Source organism: Diadema antillarum, unplaced genomic scaffold, assembly GCF_040938485.1.
Source record: "Diadema antillarum isolate AM-2024a unplaced genomic scaffold, OU_Dant_1.0 seq00001588_RagTag, whole genome shotgun sequence".
Classification (NCBI taxonomy): Eukaryota; Metazoa; Echinodermata; class Echinoidea; order Diadematoida; family Diadematidae; genus Diadema; species Diadema antillarum.
In genome coordinates, this window is record NW_027272305.1 from 467,128 (window position 1) to 491,511 (window position 24,384).

Genomic DNA, 24,384 nt, shown 5'->3' on the forward strand with positions numbered 1-24,384 from the left:
TTTTTTCATTTACACCAGTTGTTGCATTCTTTTACTCTTCAAAGTCATGAAAAAGCCTATTCTGGGGAAGTTCTGTCATCATGCGGTGTTCAAGGGTAATATTTATGAAGCAGATTGAAATATATCTGATCCACCTACACTAAGCACCAATATAAAGTTGTGAGTACGACCTGTCAGAAATGCCAACTCTCTCACAGACTATTATGTTTTATTGGTAGGTCCAGATATGATAGGTTTTCAAATGGCCAAGTTATATTCAGCTGCATTTTCCCAGTTTGTGACACTCCCCTTCTCCCATGATCCTTTGCTGCAAATGATGATTGCCACTATAAAGAAAGTATTCCGGTGGGTTTTCTTCACATACAGATATCATCTCAGAATATCCCAGAACACTGCAGTGCAGATGTTATCTTCATTATCTGTTTGACCATCGTATGAGGCTGACCCTGTGTTCTGTGTCCGAAAAATGCCATTCACAATCTCTGCAAAGATTGAATTTCTTTACTTTGTTACCGGAGTATGCTAGTATATTTATATGCTGGAGAGTTATTCTGGAGGCATTATTGCTATCAAGGTCATTGTCATCGTCATTGTCATTATTATTTTTGTTATCATTTTCATCATCATAATTGTTATTGGCATTATTGATATTATCATTGTTATTATTATCATCATCATTGTTATTATTATTATTATTATTATTATTATTATTATTATTATTATCATTATTATTATTATTATTATTAGTAGTAGTAGTAGTAGTATTGTCATCATTATTATTATTATTATTATTATTATTATTATTATTATTGTTATTGTTACTAACATTATTATCATTATCATTATCACTATCAGCAGCAGCAGCAGCAGCATCATTATTACTGTCATTCTAATTGATTTGTTACATTGTTTACTTTCAGTTATACCTGTAAATATTATACAGCACCTAAAAAAAGTATAGCTATCTGATTGGTTGATTGCCCATTACAAGACATTTAGTTAAAAATACCATCGTACCCTGTGGCTGACAGCCTAGCAATTTTGTATGAGCAAAAATGGATAACGCATGTTTACCATCGCATGGCTCTGATGTCACAATAAACAAACATTTGCTTTCACGCACTAAACAATTACATCAGGGCTTGCAAGCACGTACTTTTGTCACTCATTTTTGTTTAAACAACTTCAACCGATCAGTTTCATACACTGCGTACATACATAACACTTGACTGCTGACTGTGACTGTGCAGCTACTCATTTGCAATCATCACGAGAGTGGTTGCCATTTCTGTGCTAAATTCAAGAATCTGTGTAGACTACACTACATCTGTTCGTGTCCGAGGTGTTGTATACAACAAATAGTGTATGGTCATTGCACAATACAACAAATAGCGTATGGTCTTTACTCGTACAATGGAACAAGATTTTGCACTCAGTGAAAGATGAGGTGCACAATTCAACTTGGCTTTGCCTCTTTGAATAGAGCGCCTTGATCTATATACCTTTCACCTCGTGCGAAGTCTTGTACCATCACACTCATGACTATTCACTATTTGTATACCGTAAATTCATGAGCTGGGGGAGGATGACATGGCAGGTCTGAACAGGGTCTGGGGGATGTTGGAAACTGGTAGGGAATAGGCCATCAAAAGAATGAGCTGGATCTGTGTAAACAGTTAAGTTTTATAGATAGATATAATCAGTTCAACCTAGATATTTCACTTATCTTTATAAACAGTCACCTTCTCTTCAGAAATAGTTTTTAAAGATGGAAACGTTGAATCTCTAATTAGTACCTATTCATCACACTAGATTACATAAAATCTACTGTCAGTTATAATTATTGTATTATGTATGCCATTTCAAATGCTTATTTGTATTCAATAGAATGCTTTCTATTTTTTGTTTCATCAACCTACTTTGTGTGGAGGTTTCATCAGCATTAATTGTCACGTGTGTTTCTGAGACAGATTTTACCTACTGGCTTAAATATGATTTTGATCGAGAACCACAAAAACATAATAAATCAATGTGCCCAATATTTGTATCTCATCAGCAATCATCTTCAGCATTATGTGTGCATTTCTTCTTCTTCTTCTTCTGATTAAGTCTGCCTCCTTCAATAGACTGAAGATTCTTGCAGACTGGTGCTATTTACATTATAATACAATTTATTTACAGATATTTACAAGCACATAGAAAATTTGACGAAAATACTAGCCACTGTGATCAACCGTTAGACGGTTTCGAAATGATCCCACAGATGGCGCTGAAACAATTTCTGACGACAGGGAATTCCAGTTCCTTACAGTTCTTGGGAAGAACGAATGGCGATGCGATTCAGTTCTCGAATATGGTACCTGGTAGGAGTGAGCTCCTTAAATAGTAGATACGTGTAAAACGACTTAACCCATTGAAGACGGACTGATTTTCCTTTACCACCCATTTCCCATTTACTCCTGCCCGAGAATGCTCAGGACTATAGTCCCCAAAGGGTTAACCGCAAATGTACTGCAGCTGTGACCTTCACATTCATTACCCAAAATATTGGCTTATTGAGGGGAATTAAGTATGTCTCACATTAATTCCTTTTGCAGCTTACTAGTATACCGCTTTATTTATGACGAAGTTACATTTGATGGGAGAGATGTAAACTCATGTTCTGAAACCAGATGTGGCCTAACGGTGTAATGAAGGAGGATTCACCGAAGCAGATGCTGGCATGTAAATCATGGCGGGAGACCTCCAGGTGATTTGTGGACTTTTGCATTTGAACATCTATTTATATATAGGTTACACTAGGTATAGAGTTTCAAACTTTATAGGCCTATAGTGATTGGGATGAGGAATAGAAGAATGTTTGCAAAATTCATAGCAAATCGCAATTAACAAGGGTAATGACATAGCAGCTTCTTATAAATGCATGATTGGGTGCTTAAGGAAGCAGAACAAAAGAAGAAAGCATACATACATTGTAAATTCTTCACTGTAAGTAAACTTGTTAAGCAAGTGGTATTGTAATGGAATTACATCACTGGAACATGTGGGTCTCCTGTAAGTCATCATCCTTGTTCAATGTATCATGTTTTGAGTTTTTCATATATTGGTTTCTCTGCTCAAGGACGATACATTCCACAAATCTATGTGTGGCACTATCGATTTATGTACTACCTGATGTGAAATTATATAAATTGTCTTGAATGCCTCTTTAATTTGGATGAGTTGAAATGGGGCAAGTTTCTGTAACATATCAGGTAATGAGAGAATGACTTGCTGTGCTGTCATACTGATCTTAAAAAGGATGATCTTTTGGTAAGATAGAGTAAATGATAATGGCCATAGATGATTTGATGATAGAGAAAATTGCTTCATTAACCACAAGCTTGTTCACACATTGCTGACTACCAGTCTTATGCCTTGCAGCTTTTAGCAAAGAGCACCACCCTATAAAAGTCACAAGTTAATTCTGTGGCTTTTGAGGCCTCCACCAAAAATGTCATTCTCTATCATGGAGCAGACACTATTGCTACTACTGCAAGCAAACTTAAAGAAAACCAAGCTGTTAAACACATTTTCTCTGAAATGAAATGCCAAAAGGCAAATGTTTTATACATCCATGTACATTTTTAAGGGCTATGTTTTCATGTTAACTCCCAAAGGTGTTAATTTGCTGGCAGTTATCTTGTGCTTACAGTGGCTTAACCACAAGCTTATGGATGAATACCTTTACATGGGCTGCAAGCTGCAGTGATTGCAGGATCTATCCTTCATCGCTGAGTTGACGTCCACAACTTAACCATGATAAATCTTGTGGTTTTAAAAAGCATCAGGTTGACATTAGGAGTGTGATTATACACACTCTTAGCTAAATTCTACAGGGCTCCACTGTCGTGGAAGATGTCATACCACAGCCACCTGAATTTATATCGATTGTTGTTAATGCAGTGATGATGAGAAAAAAATGATGCAAATGAGGATGATGACAATCCTAATTTTGATAATAATGATAGTGATTTTATCAATGATATTTGATAGTAATAAGAATGAAAATGAAAATTGTTGTGATGATATTGATAGATGTAGTGATAGCAGCAATAAAATACAGAAGCATGAACACACTTCTTCAGATGACAGTTAGTAAATTGAGTGTTCCCTGCACAAATAAGACTATACTGGCAATTGACTTTTGTGATGACGGTGGCACAACATTTGCTCCTGTGACAATTGCTCCAGTCTTATTTCTTCAAGGACTTAGGGTTAGGGTTGTGATAGGGCTTTAGGTTTAGTTTGATGTGAGGATTAGGATTAGGGTTTAATAGGGTTATGCATATGGGTAGAATTTATGTTTGGCTTAATGTGCAGATGTTTCATGGGAGCAATTATTGTCGCATGAGCAAATGTCATGGAACCATTAAGAACATGAGTCACAACTATGAATTATACTGCCCCTGCCCCCCCCCCCCCCCCCCCCCCCCCCCCCGTCAATGTTTCACAGTTGAGGACTATTGCATTTAACGGAACAAAGGGACCCATTCAGATATATTGGTTAGATCTCTCAAGGTATGAGGAAGTTTTCTTGGTGCGTTGAATTGCAACATACCACAGTCAGTTCAGTTCTTTCATAGCATCTCATCGTGTGTCGAGACACATATACTTGTACTAGCCTTAATCAGGTATGATTGGAAGAAATGTCAGTGGTATTCATGACCTCCGCATATTTCTTTTCAGGTGCTGGCTACTTTTTTTCCCCCAATATTTTTAGAAGCGTAATTTTATAATACATTGTGTATAGTGAAAATTAACTCCAGTGTGCCATAGCAAATGTCTACACAGTTGTTTGCTTGTATTATACAGGGATACAGGGTAGATAGAGACTAGGTTTGCATCTAGGTATGGGGGAAGAGGTTATACTGCCCTCTGTAGACAAAATTTGTGGAGGATCTGTGTGGAAGACAAAATGACCGTCTAGGTCTGAGTTAGTGTGTGTGATCTCAATGTGGATGTAGTGAAGATATATGATATACATTTGCTCAGTTTTGGTTTGATGTTCTTTTTTAGGGGGTGGGGGACATACAACCCAGCGCAAGTAGATTAAGACAGTATGGGAGGAAAAATGTGTGAAATAATGTTGCATTAGTCACTTGAAATTGATGAAATGATCTATGCATCTGGGACTAGACGTATGTTGAGGAATGAAGCGAAATCCAGTCATAGCAAGGAGCAGTATCACTGATGGGCATATTTTAGCATCAGTCTCCACTCCATTGCACTACCCACCACAGTACCAAGTTCATTACCCTGCCACGAACGAGAAAGGGAGAGTGAGAGGGGGAAGGCAATTACACGGAAGTCCGCATTTTCGGGTCTTCGCGATGAACAATGAGGAAGTCTTTAATTTACGATTACCCCTACAGGGGATCCACGCAGACCGCAGGGCTCAGGAAACTCAACTTCCATCCAGCGTCACGTACCTTTGTGGGGGACCTGTGTTTATGGTATAAGTTTGTTGAGTGGGGAAGTTTGTGTGCAAGTGGAAACTATCATACAATGAACATTGTGTGTATGTTTAGTCAACAACTGACATATTTTGTAAAGAAAGTCAAGAAAAGCATTCAAGAGGGCAATTTCTTATTAGTAAGTCTGAAAGGAAAGGATAGAATTTTACCAGCAAAACATGGACAATTTGATTGAAATAGGAATAGAATTAGGGAAGTTGTGAAATTATAAAGTTTTACTAATTTTCACAGAATAGTTCTTGAACAGTCATTATGCATTAAGCAATTAAGTGAATGGATGATGTCATCACCTCACACCTTGCCATTCTAAAAGTTCGTGAATAAATTCTGCAAATTTCCATTTTAGGGGTTCAAAGGGGATTTTGCGTAAGTCACAAATCCTAATATATCTGACTGATATCATTTTGAAGTTATCAGCCATGATGAATTACATTATGTTTTATTTATGATGGCAGAAAAATTCAATTTTCATCTCTTTTTTGAGATGGTCGATAGAAGATTGTGAGGTGATGACATCATCAGTTCACTCATTTACATGGTCTTATTATTAAACTGTTTCAGAACTGTTTTGCAAACTTCATGAATCATAGGAAATTCATAACTTTGTAATTTCAATCTAATTTGATTTTGATAACATTTTTGTTGTTGTGCTTGAAAATTATTTGTCTTTCTTTTTTCTTTGTTTTTATAACCAAATTGTTTCTGGTCCAGAATTGTCCTTTAATTGTATTCAAAGCTTTCTTGTCTGTGAAAAAATTTCTTGTCATTGTGAATATGACTATCACTTAACTTTATACATACTAGCTTGATACTTCTTTCCCTTTACTGTGATATATACCTTGTTTACTTAAGTTCACCAGAGATTAATGTTATGTAATCATTTGACTTTGCACTTTTTCCTTTTCAGTGATATTAGACGGGCTGATCCCTTCCAAGCCAGAGTTCATAAATATTGCTGTACAAAGCCCATTGGAGAGAAAAAACATAGGGTATTTATAAAATAAAAAGCAACAACAATATGAATGTGATGTAAAGTAAGGTTCATATATCATATGCAGGGGGGGGGGGGTTGGATTCTGCTGGTATTATCACGTGACTTGTTTCTTTATGTTGCTACTAAGCGCACATTTTCCCCACTGCATTGAACTGCCACCTGGTGATGTATTTCATTGAAGTTCCTTATTTTCAGTCAGAAATCAAGGATTAAACTTAAGCAGTTGCCGACAGGAAGACTTTGTGTGTCCTATGCTGACTTGCCTACGGGAATTTGAGAACTTTTACTGGGAATGTGAGAATCATATATGGGATTTAGGACTTCAGAGGTTCCATTTACTCACAATTTGCTGTTATCATGTTTATGCTTTAAAAGATGAGATATCCAGTGTGAACGGTTACAGCTCATTATTCCGAAGTTTCGTTATTCCGAAGGTTCTTTAGTCCAAAGGTTCGTTATTTCGAAGGTTTGTTATTCCAAAGATTCGTTACTTTGAAGGTTCATTAATCCGAAAATGTGATGAGGTTTGTTATTCGGAATGTTCATTATTCCGAAAATGAAATAAGGTTCGTTATTCCGAAGGTTCGTTAATCCGAAAATGAAACAAAGCTCTTTATTCCGAAGGCTCGTTACGGACCCTATATCATTTCGGATCAACGAACTTTCGGAATAACGAACCCTATTTCATTTTCGGATTAATGAACCTTCGGAATAACGAACCCTATTTCATTTTCGGATAAACGAGCCTTAGGAATAGCGAACCCTATGTCATTTTCGGATTAACGAACCTTCGGAATAACGAACCTTGGGAATAACGCCACAAATGTTCGGATAAACGAACCCTGTTTTATTTTCGGATTAAGGAACCTCTAGGTATAGGGAATTTGCGTGTTTCAGATTAACGAACCTTCAGAATAACAAACCTTCGGAATAACAAACCTTCAGAATAACGAACAGCACCCGTGTGAACACTCACTAGTCCTTTGCTACAAATGTTTGCTGTTGGTATATGAGGATTTCAATTGAGTGTTTTTGCCTTTGTGAATGAAGGTCTATTGCACACAGCTATTACTGAGCTCACAAAGATGATATCCATTTGTCATCATGGCAATTTGATAAGTAGCATTTATGTATGATCATATTGTATAACAAGATTAAATGTGTAGGTAGGTTGACACTTCCATTTTTTGGAGAGACATTTATCAAATTGCTTACAAGTGACTCTTATCTGAGTTCCTCATCTTTTGTAAGACTGCAGATAATGTTGATTTTAGCTCTAAAATGGAGACAAGCAAATTGTGTCCATGAGAAATGTGTCAAATAATGCTGTAATAACATTATTTCTGTTGGGTAACAATGGAAATGTGCAATATTACCCAAGAAGGTACACTGGAAGTGTTGTAATCTCAGAGCATTCCTGATCATGGTTTCTACGTGATGTTTAAAAGTCATATACCAGTATATCGATTACAGTATATCAGGCCATAGCAATGCTCTTTGTGCAAGGGTGAATCGCATGCGCAGCTTAATATTAGCTGTGTACGATTTAATACTACAGCCAGAGCACTTTTTAATCATCACATAGTAGTAACATTCGACCTACCCACATTATATTGAATAGGGAAGGCCCTTCAGGAATGAGAGTCGGGTACCCAGACTTTTATTATTCTACACATTTGATCTCAAAATACTCCAAAACATTACATTATCCTGGCAAATCACATCAGCGAGACAAGTTTCATGGTAGAGCCTTTTAATACGTTGCAAACAAATTCCAAATGGTGGAAGATGAATTTTGAGCCCTTCTGAGAACTATATTTAAACTGTAAATGTAATAAACGATGACACTGGGATCAAAATGTTATTTATAAAGTCTGGGTGTGCCAAAACTAGTAAGCCATCGACAGGTCCAGTGTTCAGTATCAAAAGTTTAAAAAGAAAGAAAAGAAAAAGCATAATAATAGTCGAGCTATTTCCAGGACCACTTGATATCTTTGTTTCTATAATGTTCCTGATTTTGTTTCACGGCAGGAAGATATTTGTTGTCTTTGGCAAAATTGGCCGACCCGATTTTAGTTTGACATATTCGGAGTGGCGTTTCTTGCAGGATCTATTCCATGGTACATTTATTTTGCCACGCACCCATCTGAACTAATCAAGTTCCTGGCTGCTCCTCTTTTGAATGCGTATTTTAAGCAGAATCCATCAATACCCTTTTCCTGTTGTCCTTCAACAAAATTAACAATGGATTTGCCCTTTTTTCCCTTTTTTTACAGGTATGTATTTTTGTTTTGTTTTTGTTGACATGCAGTAAATAGGAGGATGATGTAAACAATCTTAAATGAAATAGAGTAAAAATGTAGATACAAATTTTGCCAGCTTCCATAGAATGATGATTTTTTATATACAATGTAACAATCAGGAAATTTGCCACTGATTGAGGATGTCTTCAAAATGGTCCCTTAAAGAATTTAATGTGAGATAAAATATGAATATTTGTGGCAAATTACATCAGTTTGTGGAACATTGGAGCTCAAGTTGTAAATATCATCTTGAAGCCATGATCAATTTTCGTTTTGCCACCAAACATTCCACTATGACTGAGTTGTGAGTCATATACATTTTCTTAAATGTTGCAGAATGCTTCTGCAACAAGTTTGGCTTTATGAAATATCATGTGTAGAACTAGCAAGGTATTTATAGCAGCAAATAGCCAATTTCCCGGATTGCATTACCCTCCACTGTTTAGAGTTGCAGTCTATTTTGAGGAGGTGACACACTGATTGAGAATGTTCTATAAATTACCTTCAAGAGCTTGTGTACATCAAAGGGTTGTTATTCATGCCCATATTGGAAAGACAGTACATAAATATCACATTCCAAACACGGGGTTAATGAACTTAATGAATTGCACACGCGAAGAGGGCACAACTTATGAGAGATTATTTATTTTCAGACTAATGTTATTATTAGATGGCTTTATAGTTGTTAAATGCTATTCAGCTGTAGACTTAATTTCACACTTAAAGGAAGTATATAAAATGGAAGAAATATTATGTCTTCCAGGAACATGAAATTGGAGATTTAAAGTATTAATAATTAAATTGTTAAAAAAAGGAGAGAAAACTTTTTCATACATGGGGTATAGGGAGTGTTAAATTTCTGGTATAAGAAAGAATATGACAAGCCAAGATTAAACGGCTTCTGTATTTTGAATTAAATGATGACACTGAAAAAGAAAAAAAAAGTGACTGGTTTCTCCTACATGTGCGATGTAATTGATACAGTTTAAGTATAATTGTCATATCATGATATCACACACCAAGTAATCCTCATACCCTTAAGATGCCTTAACAAATTTCAAGTGATTTGCTACCAACACTAAGCCTTCATCACCAAGATTTTCCTTACACCATTAATCTCTGCCCACTGAAGTAGACTGTGGTTTATCAACAAAAAATAGATATATAAGTTAATACACTATGCATTTCTGTTTGGTTGCGACAAATTGGTCACATACGATACTTATAGAGATTAACTCTTGAATAGTATAAGGGAGGGATGATACTCAGGCAAAGAAATATGTACATTTCACATACCAACCTCCCCCCCCCCCAAAAAAAAAATAAAAATAAAATAAAATATAAAAAAAAATAAAAAAAATGATAAAAATGAAAAATGAAAATATAAAAAATACACACACACAAACACACACACAAACACACACACACACGCACACACAAACACACACTTGTAAGGGCAGCTGCGAACAGTTCAGTGTTTTTCGAGATGGGGCGGCCATAGGCAGTCCAGATGGCTATGACATAGTCAAGGCGCATCCATACACATTTACATCCAGGAAGTGATAAAAGTCTGCATCTTCAGACTTTGGGCCAAAAATGTCATTGCCCCATTTTGAAGAGGTGTTTATACAATCGTTCTAAGTTGCAATAATTGCAGTTAACATGGCATTAACCAATATGCTCATAGTTGATTGGTCATTTCCTTTGCTGCTGCCGTGGTAAAGCTCATTTTGACACCAGCAAACTTTTAGTCTATAAGTTGGTTCTCAGGTCTTTCTTGTGAACCCCCACCCAGCTTTTTTTTGTGTGTGTTCTTGATGCTTTGTTGTATGATACCTATGATACCATATGTATGATACCTATACTGGTACCATGCAGTGACAAACCAGTTTTATCACAGATCTGCAAATAATGTTCTTTTGTCTTGGTAATGTATGTTTTCTATTTGTCTCAAATTTTACCTTTTCATGGAGAAAATCTATTTTAGTCATTCAGTAGCAGCTATGTTTCAAACTTAAATCATCGTAGTTCAGTAAAAGTGGGACTTCTACACTTTTTAATGGTGGTGGTGATGGTTATATGTGCTGGCACTTTTATGTCCTAGGAAAGGGCATTTTTCTCTTCTAATGGGTGGGGGGGGGGGAAACTTCAATGGAGAAATGAGACATCTTTCCTTCCACCGCAATGCCTGAGAGAATGCATACCTGCTGGGCCAAATAAACGGAAGTCAGATAGCCGCTTGGCCTCATAAAGGTAGGATATATCATCGCCGCTAATGGCTCCTCTCTCTGCGCCGACTTTGACTAAACCAGAGAGGATTTCATTACGGCCGGCCGTAGCCCCGATTGTCGCCAAAGGGTTATCACGGTCCGTGACCACTTTATGGCCGTGCTGTCAGTGATGGAGGAAGATACGGGGGATGAGGACCAATAGTGGCAGAGAGAGATGGGAAAGGGGGGGGGACTTTGATGATATTGCATGGGAAAAGATAGAAAAACAATAAAATCTGTCTGTGGTTTTCATACCATCTGGTGTCTGGGTTCAGTTTGACATCACATCTGCCCAAGGAGTGGTCACAGTTTCACTGTATCTGGATATTGTATATCTTGGAATTTAACAAGTGTGACTCTATCTGTCCTTGCATTTAACTCGCAGAACCTGATTTGGACTACCTTTGTTATAGATGAAATATAAATAGAGATACTGTAGATATGATAGTTTTATGTTTATATCTTGGTGACAAGCATCTCAAACATGAGTGCTTCAAATGCTTTGCATCGCTACATATGTTCAGCTCCAGCGAGTGTTGATGCCTTTAACACCAGCGTGCCAACCGTCCAGTGAATCTTTGCTCTCGGGATTCGTTGACATCCTCAAAAGTTTTGGGGATGTCTTCTTGCTTATTGTGCAATGTGCTCCAGAGGAGGTCCAGTGTAGATGTTCTGGGTTTAGAACCAGAAGATCATTGACTCCAATGGCTGTTTAACAGCAGCTATACCTTCGTGGTGCTCAACCAGTAATACTGTTCAGTTTGTCTCGTTGGTATCCAGTGATTTTTTCCCCCATTTTTTTCTTTAAATATCTGTGGTAGTTATCATAGTCATGAAAACACAAAGAAATTTTTTTTTTGCATTTCATTCATACACCTTAGTGCAGTGTAACTATTGGATGCACCTATGCAAATCTTTCTCAATTCATAAATTGTCACTATTCTCAGTTATGTGATTATTATCATCAGAAGTAGTACAAATATTATGATCATGATTGATATCATTCTTCTTATCATCATGGCATTCTTTCCCCATTTTTCATTAAAGGACAAGTTCACCTTCATAAACATAAGGATTGAGAAAATGCAACAATATTAGTAGAACACATCAGTGAAAGTTTGAGGAAAATTGGACAATCGATGCAAAAGTTATGAATTTTTAAAATTTTTGTGTTGGAACTGCTGGACGAGGAGACTACTACAGCTTGTGATGTCATATGAGTACAACAGTATAAAGTAAATGTAAAGAAAATTCAACATATTTTCATTTTTTTCGCATAATAAAAGAGCATTTGACTTGCCTCTTTCTAAAGGTAGGGGGAATAATATTACCCATGACATATGTCGATAACGAGTCAAGGGAATGCGTACTTTTTTCGAAAGATGAATTTTTGTGAAATTCTCTTTTTATTTTCCTTATATTGTTGTACGCATGTGACATCGTGCACTGCAGTAGTCTTCTCATCCAGCGGTTACTGCACAAAAATTTCAAAAATTCATAACTTTTGAACGGATTGACCGATTTTCTTCAAACTTTCAATGATGTGTTCTACTAATATTGCTACATTTTCTCAATCCTTATGTTTATGAAGGTGAACTTGTCCTTTAAGTGCAGGTAGAGAGTGTAGTTGGGGTGGAGTTGCCACATTGAAATTTCAAATTACACAAAAATTTAGGGTATTCTTGTATTCTTGTATTTTTCTAGCATTCTTGTAGATTTCCTTGGAGAGCATTTTAGGCAGATTCTGGTTTGCTGTGAAATGAAATTATTGTAAAGACTTGCATCATTGGTTTGTGGTTGTTTGGAGGAGTCGTCAGTATATATGCACTAAGAACAGGTTCATCTTTGCACCTTTATGTGTGACACACTTGGAACACCTTTACAGGTGCAATTTTGCACCTTTCAGACCAGGAAGGTCCAAAGTTGCCCCCGTAAAGGTGCTGTAATTGTGTCACACTTTAAGATTCAAAGTTTCACTTAATTCACTTCTAAGTGTACACTTACTATGCCTACCATGCAGATTATAGACTTTTCTCTTTCTATAACATGCTATGTGTGTGTGTGTGTGTGTGTGTGTGTATTCAAATCTGTCATTTAAATGATAGATGATTTGGATTTTTTTTTTTACAATTAGCTGCAATGTTGCCACTCTTGCGCATGAAAGTATTGCATATGTTTTGCCATCTCATCTTTCATGTGCATGTTGTGAGCAATTTTGAGCCCTGTGGAGTAGAAGGTTTGAGTAGGCCTGTTTACCCGAACCCCAAATTAAGATTTTTGAAAATCAATTTTTAAAACATGATGCAATACCTTAATTCTTGTGCGTGGATGCCAAATGTGCTCTTGCAATATTGATCAAGCCTCACCTTTGGGTTGTTGGTTGTTTCTTTTTTTGTAAATCTTGTAAAAATATGCTTGCTGCGGCCGGAACGGAGTGAAAAAAAAAAATCAATTTTTGAAATTTCATAATGATGGCAAAACTGGTAACTCCAGTGTGTGCAAATATGGCTAGTCTGCACTCTCAGAGTGCTTAAATGGGTTAAAATAGGCTCAGTTTCTTTCATAGTTTTTCATGGGTTTCAAATGCCTACATTATAATTATACTCGTACCTGTAAAGTAAGTTAGCATGTGTGTGTGTGTGTGTGTGTGTGTGTGTGTGTGTGTGTGTGTGTGTGTGCAAGATGCCGTAAAATGGAAAATACTTTAGAAATGGTCGTTTCAGGATTAATCTAGTAAAACTTGTTGTTTCATGGTCATTTGTAATCACTTTTTGGCCTTGAGTCTGTGCCCGCCTCATGTCTGTGTGCTTTTTGTTGTCATGGCAACAGATGACAAGAGTTGCTGTATATATAGCATGTAGCATCCTTGGAGTGATACAGTTATGCCTGGGTGAGGGCATGCTGACAATAGCCGAGGAACATCAGGTGAATTTCTAATTCTCTAATAGCATAATCTTATTAAATCTGCACTTAGCGAGCAATTGGTCTAATGGCATAGGAGACAATTGGATGTAGACAGGTGAGCGTTTCATTGCGTTGCTACAATAGCTGAGTTGCATCTAAGTCAGAAGTACTCTCGTGTTCAGGTTTTATATGTGATTTAACCTGCTGTCTTCAAATCATCAGAAATATGTGAGTGATTCTAGGATTATGAAATGAGGTGAAATGCTTCCCATGAGGAAGAAGATTTTTTTTTCAGATTTCTGGCATAATGGATATACAGGGCTAGACATTAGCAGTGTTCGGGCGGCCTTGGGCCGCTTAAAATTTATATCTAGCCACCAATTTCCTATGAAAAAGGTTATCTTGTGGTGGCCCAATCAGGCAGCTAGAATTCAAAATGAAATTTGTACTTTTATTTTGGGTCACCACATTAACTCTCTTTTAGGCCACCAAAACTCCAAATTCAAAGATTTCATTGGCCTGCGCAGGCCTCCAGAGAAAATTGCTAGTGTGGAAACCTGGGATATGATATAGCATGGCTTGTTTGTTTGTTTGTTATAGTAAAAGATTTGTAAATAATGTTTCCAGCAGCAATGTCAGGCTTAAAAGAAACAGAAAAAAGGAAGATAGATTACATTGACTTAATGTTGTTCTTTTTTTCTCCCTTTCTCTTTAGCGATATTATCAAGTAAAAAATGACAGGGAAAATGTTTACAATGGACTTTTAGAAAAAAAGATGGAGGAAACTCAAAGCTTAATTTGGACTGGCATGTCAGCACTTCATATGCTCTGTTTCTTACATTGAGAGCATTGAGTGTGTGTCTTCATATCTTCTGGAGATAAAAGTTGATCTTACATTATCTATGATTACAACTGAATGGAATTCAAAGAATTATTTTCATTCTGTTATCTACATAATCCACATCCATTTCATACTAACAAATCATGACATCCACTCCCCCCCCCCCAAAAAAAAAAAAATAGATGTAGATTTCTTAAGATTTAATTCAATTTCATCAGATCTGATTATATTTAGGGTTAAATAATAGTAATTGCATGACAGGATATCATAAACCTCCACTGATTCAATGCACCATTATTAGTTTGTTTCTTAGATGAAAACTGATATTCAATCTCATATCATTTAGATCAATTCATATCGTACCAAAGATACCATAGTGGACTACTTTTGACATTTTTAAAGCAAAAAAAAATACATATTGTCCCCCTTTAAGTAAGGACATACTCCCCTTTTATTTGTTAATGTCTGCAATGTTCATGTAACACATTTTCCAACCTGTTTTCTTCAACATGTCCTCTCTGTTTTTACAATACACGAAGGACTCTTCAAAGGTGACTGTAAGATGACTGTTTTAATCAGTGAGGCTGCTTTGCTTGGGAGAACCTATGTGTTTCTCGCAGTTACACAAGTATCGGCCATTAAAAAAAAAGGGGGAAGCAGAGTGAAATATGACAATATGAGCAAATCCCCTACCGATGCCTGACCCAGAAGCGTATTAAGGTGAAGGAGAGTTTACAGCGAGGGTCCAATCATGCATTCCGAATAAAAACCTTCGTATATGCCAATACTCTGACCATGTGAGATAGGTGATCACAGAGATTCTGTCGTGCATTAAAATTTAATATTTACTTTGAATATATTTCTCCATCAAACTGCCCACATGGATATCAATTTCAAAGAAAGATTTTTTTTTTTTAATCAGGGTCATCTTGAGCGGAGAATTGCAAGTTTTATTTATACAGTTCTGTGGCCCTTACACATACCAAATTTTTTGGTAAAGTACATGTACAACTGTATCTATGTTAAATATGTTTGTCCTATTAACCCATATAATGCATAATTTTATGCTGGGGACAAGAGTAACCTGTATCGTTTTGAGATATTTTGATTACTCAGAGCATCAATATGTGCTTCTCATGAGCAAATGGCTACATCACAAATCCTGCACATTTATTATGATGTTAATAAGAACCTGCTTTCCTTAACTCTTTCTGTGCCATGAACTTTGGACAGTGTGTACAATGCTAAGTGGTTTCCGTGCCAGCTGCCAATCAAACCACACAAAGGGTTAACCCATTGAGGACGGACTGATTTTGCTACAACACGCATTTCCCATAGACACTTGCTCGAGTATACTCGGGACTCGTCCTCAAGGGGTTAAAGGGGCAGTGATGTTTTGTCCATTTGGTCATCTCAGCTCTTTGTCACTGATACTTGGTAGCATTTTTTTTTTGTTCCATAGATTTCATTTGAAGATGATGATTCACAGCATTTGTATGGTGCCATATATATCTATTTTAAAAAAAAAACTAAAACATTCAAGGGAGCAGACTCCTTCAACACAGATTGAATGCCTGTTGAAGAATGTGAGTTTTGAGTGAAGATTTGAAATGTTCCAGATTGTTAATTTCACAGAGAAATGGTGATAGGGAGTTCATAGGCAAGGAGCAATAGAGGAAAATGCCCAGTCTCATTATCCCATGAGATATGTTATGGGCAGAGGAAGGCCAGATTTTATACATTGTATCTCTTGTGATGTGTTTTCATTTGTAAACAATGAAAAAGCATTTTGTAGTGCTTGGAGGACAAGCTGATTTTCTGTTTAGAACACGCATCTTGTACATACACCTGCTCTTGTACACATGAGACTAGTCTTAAATAAGGTAGCTGGTATTTTGTGCACTTTATGAAGATACGTCATGATCTTATTATTAAATGTTGTTGAGTTTTAAAGGGCAAGAAGCCCCCCCCCCCCCCCCCCCCCGAGTTGTAAGTGATCTGACATTTGCGGTTAGTGAGCCATCCCAAGCAATTACCCTATTTAACCCTAATTAAGATTATATCACACTCTTGTGCAGGCGTTCAATTATGTAAAAGGAAAACAAATATTGCAGTAATAATATGTAGCATCAATGCCCTAGGGCCTGTATTCAAATTGTGAGCTATTAAGAGACAACCAGTAGGCCTACATGACACTATTTCACCTTAGAATATGCATGCATGCCTGTGTTTTGAATATGAATTTCATACAGATGAATATATACAGGTATATTTACTCAAGCTGTGGTTTTGTACCAAATGATGATGGTTTATTTGACGAGTATACAGGCAAATCCTTAAAATCTGATTCTGCACTGTCCAAAGCATGCACACACACTGCAAGTACACAACATAGACAAGTACACACAGACACACACATTGAAAAACACACCCATGTCATAATATACACACTTATACTCAAACAAACACACATGCACATATGTTGCTACAAAATAGACTTTATCACACATACTGTAAAACGAAGAATGTTGGCGTGCATTTTAATTTCATGAATTTCGTGAGAGCAAAGATTCACGAAATTAAAATGCACGCAGAAGATCTTACCTACACTATATGCGTTGAATGCCAGTGGCAATTTCGCAAAAATTTCATGCCACGACAAAAGCCGTTGGCTTCAATTCGCGAAAATTTCATGCCGCAAAATATCGTGTTTTACAGTAGGTAGCACATGATCACACCCTGGCTATGTAGATTATCATTGTGCTAAGACTTGCTGAATCGCATGTCAATGTATACAAACAGATGTACAATTGTACATGTGGATAGATTGTGTAAACAAGTGATAGAAAGACAGACAGACAGACATACATACCTATAGCTACACATTATTTTCTGCTGTGCACCATGTGTTATGCTTTAACATTAATATGTATGTCAAAATACGCTTCATGCCTTTGCCAATTTTCCCATCATGCACTGAAGAGTGGAAGGAGGCTGGTACTCCACACTTAATTCTCTCAGTGTTCAGCAGCGGTGCCAAACAAGCTGTAAAAAATTTGAGACATATCCACAAATTATATGCATTTGTGGTAATAATATTCATAAGCAGTTGTCTGCCATTGTTTTTATTTTGCCCCTTGATTGAGAGTTGCTCCATTGGTCCTTCTAACCCCTGCCTTATCGCAATGTACATATGCATACACACACACACACACACACACACACACACACACCATCTCTCTCTCTCTCTTTCTCTCTCTCCCTCTCTCTCTCACACACACAGACACAGACACACACACACACACACACGCATGCACACACTGACCCAAATAAAATAATGTAATATGCCATTATCAAAGTAAATACATGTATTGTGGACTATGGCATTGAAAGTAGATTGAAGTGATTGTATACCCATGTCATATCTTCATTAGATCAACATACATGCACATGTACATCTGTATTCAGTCCATATATATCCAGTCATATCTCTGCGAAGAACTTGATACAACAACATCATAATATATTTTCTACTATCAAAAGGGCTACACACAAGCATTAACCCATTGAGACAGACTGATTTTTGCGTAACACGTATTTCCCATAGACACCTGCCCGAGTATTCGCAGGACTTGTCTTCAGTGGATTAATTGATTCATTCTTATTGACTTTCTTTACCATGATGAGATTGTATGCCCGTGTATACTATCTGAAGTGATATAAGAACACATGGATCATTAAACTCTTTTTTTTTCATATCCTGAATGTCAGAATTGAAATTCAATACATACTTGTAGAAATATCAGCAGACACACACACATACACACACACACACTCCATACTAATCTATAGAGCATGTACACATGGAGAAATACAGTCACTGGATAAGAGACCACTAGCCCTATAGTGCCTTTCACTAGCCAAAAATATGTATACCAGGTGTAGAAGGGCATATGACCTTTAGAGACAGGTGACCATTATACAGGTCATTTGTGAATCCCGTCCGATGTTGTGTATGTATGCAATTAGCACTGTGCACATGGTAACATACCAAGTGGATGTATATAATTGGTGCACAAGCACAGGGGACATTATGTTAATGATATGCTCAGGAAATAGCAGTTGTATTATCTGTACAGTGCTAGCCATGTTTGCTAAAGTATACAGAGAATGAGGAAGAAAAGATGAAGAGAAAAAGGGATGAATAAAGAAAGGAAGAGAAAGAGATAGATAGAAGAGGAATTTGTTGGAAGATGTTGCTAAGAAATGTCTGTATTCCATATTTTCTACACAGCAAGAGATTTCACACATAGGTTGGACAATTGTATACAACGTGTACTTCACTCTGTCTCGTCACATTGTTTTCTAGCCATATGTCTGTACTCATTAATATTCATCATTTTACACTCATGCAAATGATTTTAAGATGCATACATAATGAAATCATTAGGGAACAAACAATGCACTTTAACATAATTAGATGAAATCAACTGATTTTGACGGCTGGAGGGAGATAAAAGCCGAGGGGAGGAAATGGGCACCGCCAGAGAAATTAATGCATAACTTATGCACCGCATGGCAGTGACTTGGACAGGCAGAATGGAGTGTGCCGGCGAGTGGGGACGTTGCGCCGGAGCAGTGTGTGCAGAACAGACCCGTAATAGCAGCATGCTGAGCTCACCTTCCAAGACACTGCAAAGTGTTTGCTATGTCTACGAGCCCCTCTGTCGGAATGATTTGCATTACGACCCCGTCGTCCTCCCCAGAGTTGTGGGGTGACATAATTTAGGATATCGCGCACTCGTACGACGTCATCCTCCTGCATTAGAGCGGTATTGCGCCCATTGCTCGCGTCTATTTCTGCCTCTTCCGCTCTTCTTCTTCCCCCCTTCTTTTTTTGGGTGGAAGGGCTCTCACTACGGAAAAACAAGAGGTCGTGAGCTTTTTCGGAGTGTCCTCCATCTTGGACGGTGATCTAGTTGGGACATGGATTTGCCCAATTGTGTGCTTTTCATCGTTGTCTGGAGCCAAAAAGCTGGCACAGAGTGACCATCAGTGAGAGGTGGGGATTATCTCGGGGCAAGATTATGAAGGAGGAGACAGGAAGATACAGCTTTCCCCGCCGTGTTTTTTGTTTTTGGATTTGATGACAGGAAAAAGTAAAAACAACAAGCTGATATACATAGCGTATCATCCACTAGAACCCTGGTGACGGGATGGATACTTGTTGGTGAGCTTCGTGGCAGAATTGAAAGCTACTGTTAAAGGAGACAGCGTTGATGGACGTAAGATATCTATTTGGTAGATGTCCTTCACGGTCAATGTGTTATGGATGACAGGACCAAAACAGTGAAAGTGATGCTACGCTATTAATAACTTGGAGCCATCAGGATAGTGATGCGAAGGACACCTTTTTTTTATGGATGACAGAACATTCAAAAATTGTCTCCTCCTGCTTTGTCATCACAGAAGAATAACAAATTAACAGTCTGCCAGAGAAACTTTTGAAGGAAGGAAAAAGTTGGCAACATTACATCAAGTCTGTGTCTGTGCATGCTCTCTAAAAAGGCATTTTTCTTTGATTTTTTTAAAGCAACACCAAGCATTAATCTCAGTGTGGTCATGATGTTGATCAAAGACTGTGGTCCATAGCAGATCTGATGTCAAATCTGTCAGCAAAGAATATTGCTTGCAGTCAATAGAAACAAGAAGCAATAAGTCTGGATAATAGGCTATACAAATTGCCATATGTGATTATCTTTACTTGATGAGATTTGCTCGTGCAAAAGACAGATGTATAATTCTTGTATGTAAAGTCCATTGATCGTTCTGTGGTACCCAGTATGTTAACTGCAGTCTAAATGCATTCATAGTGTAAACTTATCTGAGAGATTATAACTTGAGGTTATTACAACATCAGAAGAAGTTTGTAACTTTGAATTTGATTGAATTCTGTGCTGTTTTGGTCATTCATAGATTCATAAAAGAGTGCAAGAAAGAGCTCTTATTGACATAAAAAAAGGGTATGATTATATCTCAGTATACAAGAATATTAAGCATATATTTGTTGCTTCATAGTAAGAGCTGTAGTGATATAGCCTTTGATTCTATTTTACTTGGGCTGAATATATATCTTTTGAAGAAAATCCTCTTCAGCTGAATAGGAAAGCTTTTGTTTCTTATTCATATTCCTCTTAGATAGAAACTAAAGTGAGAAAGGGAGGGAAAAAACCCAGTGTTTTAAGGAGGGCGTAATGGAAACTACAGACTGGTAATCACAGAGTGGCAATTACCGACTAATAATTAGAGACTGGTAGCGAGGATCCCACTGGGAGCATGTGCAGTGCTGTACTTGTCACATTGATGCTTGCTTCAACCTCTTTCCCGTCGGGCTTAATGAACTGTGTGGCTCCTTTCAACCTTTAGTGGAGATTTTGCGTGGGACGATGCGTGCAACTTGTATCGAAAAAGCAAGCGTAGAAGCAAGCAGATGGGAACCAAAGTAACTCCAATACTGTGACATTACGATCGTGCCGTTTTGTTCTACTAAAATTCATGCAACGTGTACCAGTCGAGGCTGAGGACATACCTTTGTAAGGCTGTTCGAGTGCATTTCTGCCACAGTTGCCATTTCTGGTTCACTTTCTTAACCAGAGGAATCTCACAACAAAGTCAGAGACTTGTGTTGGTCACCACTGACGACGGTCAAGAATTTGATTTTGATTCTCGTAGCAGACACCATAGTACAGTATCTGGCAAGCTTTACTGACAATTAGCAAATGTGCTTTGATACTAGACTCCTTTGAGAAAGTCAATTTTTGCATTGCGAATGTGAGTAGCGCCCGTCTGCGTCTGAACAGAAGTCTCAACTGAAGCAAGACAAGCAGTTGACACATAAGTTCATTACTCTTTGCATCAACTCGATCCCTTCAAAAGAGAAAGTGATAACAACATCAAGACATCATGTCGTCTGAGGATTATTTTGAGGATTTCTTGGATCCCTCACACCGCTCATCAAGGAGCGCCATTGCCCAGCTTTCGGCAATGCACTCTGACCTCTGTGACCCCGACTGTGCAACGTGCGCCATGTCAAAGGCCATGCACAGACCTGGGATAGCCGCACCGGGAGAAATGGCGAGGTAAAAAAAAAAAAATCAGTTAACAAATGAAACACACAGACAGAATACACTTACATTCCAAAACACTTTAACACAGATATGGCAGGCGTAGTTTGATTGGTGCAAATTCAGTTTGCCAAGTACTTTGCCTGATGAAAAGTGGTGGTTGAAGCTGCTGCATTTAAATCACCAATGTGTAACACATGTTACAGAGGTCTATGTAAGATATAATCAATCTTAATAGATTCAGTGATTGGGATAATAGAATGTTAAGCTTGTGTGTAACATTGTGTGGTAACAAAAACAAATGGACGTTTGTACAGTTCTGTATGATATGTGTTGCCTTTAACACACTTAGTATTCACTGAGGACAAAAAAAAAAACCCAACTTAGAGATGCATTGAAATTCTCAAATAAAGGGTTATGATGTCAGAGACAAAGCATTTAGAAATTATTGTAAAAACACTATGTATTAATGAAGATGGTATTTTAAAGGCTCTAGTTCTTTGTGTGTGGCATTGCATGTACTATTAACATATCTTTTCTGTCTGTTTTAACTGCTCATGACTTATAAGCCAGTTACAAAATGTATGTAGTTCAGTTTACATAGGTGTGAAGAGCTTCAAGTACACATAACTTTAACCTGGCATAGACAAGATGCATTAGAGTCAAGTAAACCAATATATAAATGCCAATAACTCTGCATATTTATAATGACAGTTGGCGATCATAAACCATGTATTTTGACACATATTTCTGTTGCAACTAATTGACAAATTTGCCCTTCATCAATGTAAATAAACACCGATTATGTGGTGTTTTTAGTAGATGTTGAGATAAAATCATGGCCATACACACTCGGGTTGGATGCGAACCGATGATCTCCTGATTGCTAGATAGACATCGTATCCACTAGACTACCAAACTTCTACCCAACAGACAGTGCTGGTTCTGATAATTCCATCAAATGATACTGTCTGAGCCACAATTTGACTGGGAAAGTATGTCAATAAATTCTGCCAGCAGAGATTCATTGTACTGCATGGCAAATGCTTTTTTATACCAGTATACTACTACATGTAATGTGAATGATAAAAGGTCAACTTCTTTTTGAAAATGATCAGACATATACAATTTGTAGCTTAGGCAAAATCATCAATGTATAACATGTCATCTTTGAGTATAGTGGTGTTGTGAGCATAAAGTGGTGATTGAAAAGAATGTACCTAAATCTCACAAAGCAAAAGGCTATAATGCGATGAGGGTGAGTGGCATTCTTTGCATGGCCAATCATCAGAGGACTAACCACAGTCCCTTTTGCAATCCTGAAAATTGGATTCCTGTCAAAGATATGATATATTGTAAATATAGGTAAGTTAGACCTTTCCAGAGAATAACAAAAGTGAAAACTTCTTTATGATGGAGGGGGAAACAATACTATAGATTTCTAGTGAATTATTGAGAACTTGAAAAAGATTCAGCGGCTATATTCTCGGTGCAAAAGGGAATATATCCTCAAGTGACATGAGGTTAGCTATTCATTTCTTTGAACAAACAAACAAACAAACAACCCCCCCAAAAAAAAAACAAACAAACAAACAAAACAAAACAAAACAAAACAAAACAAAACAAAACAAAACAACTCTTGAAGTGTGATTACTGTAGTGTTTCATACACAATGTTGGGAAACATTATTCTTCAACCATGCAAAATTCTGTGATGTTTGCAAAAGGGATGTATACTGTAGGACCCTTAAGACACTGTGTAGCATTGTGGTTGCTCAATTTGAGAAACTGTAAAGTTTTACTGTGTGAGCTGCATGATTGCACCATGCTGATATTATGAACAGTATACTGCATGGTGTAGTCTACCATACTGTCTATAGGAAATGCCAAATGTATAATAAATTTTATTACTCACAGGTTCTCACTCGGTTTTTTTTTTCTCTTTAGCATATGGCACTTACATGTAGTTTCAACCCTGATATATACTGGTACTGTGTATGTGTACGGCCATATTTTTGTTTTCATATCTTTTTTGGCTCTAGAACCATGTATCTCAAATGTCATATCTCAAATCTAGAAACACTGTCAAACACTGTCTTTTTGACATTACATTACATCCACATATATGAGTTTTCCAGCATTAAACAACTGTTAACAACTATGAAAGGTTTCAGCTATCTTTTTGGCTTCTGTGCTATCATGTCCCAACTGGTTACCATGCATCTTTCAGGGCTATTTCTTTCTAAATTTCTTTCTTTTTTTTCTTTGGAACTAGTGCTGCTGATAGACTTTTCTGGTATCCTTCTTCATGTTTTTTATTTGTTTTGTAGTGGGATGGGGTCAGAAAAACAAAATCAACTCATTCACTGTATCTCCTACATTTGGAAAAAATAAGAGTGTACATTGACTGACCCACGAAAATAAAGGTACACT

The 24,384-nt window shown here is 37.2% G+C and overlaps 1 protein-coding gene across 7 annotated transcripts in view; it reads left to right on the forward strand.

Moving 5' to 3' along the window:
• Positions 1-24,384, forward strand: part of LOC139710922 (diacylglycerol kinase zeta-like) — a 319,565-nt gene that overhangs the window by 248,289 nt on the left and 46,892 nt on the right. The window contains exon 1 of one of the 7 annotated variants that reach the window (XM_071622844.1): positions 20,677-21,967. The exons of the other annotated variants lie outside the window; for them this stretch is intronic. Within the exon in view, the coding sequence (XP_071478945.1) occupies positions 21,792-21,967 (176 nt within the window). The 5' untranslated portion in view covers positions 20,677-21,791. Of the gene's footprint in view, positions 1-20,676; positions 21,968-24,384 lie in introns of those variants that run through there. 7 annotated transcript variants of the gene reach the window in all.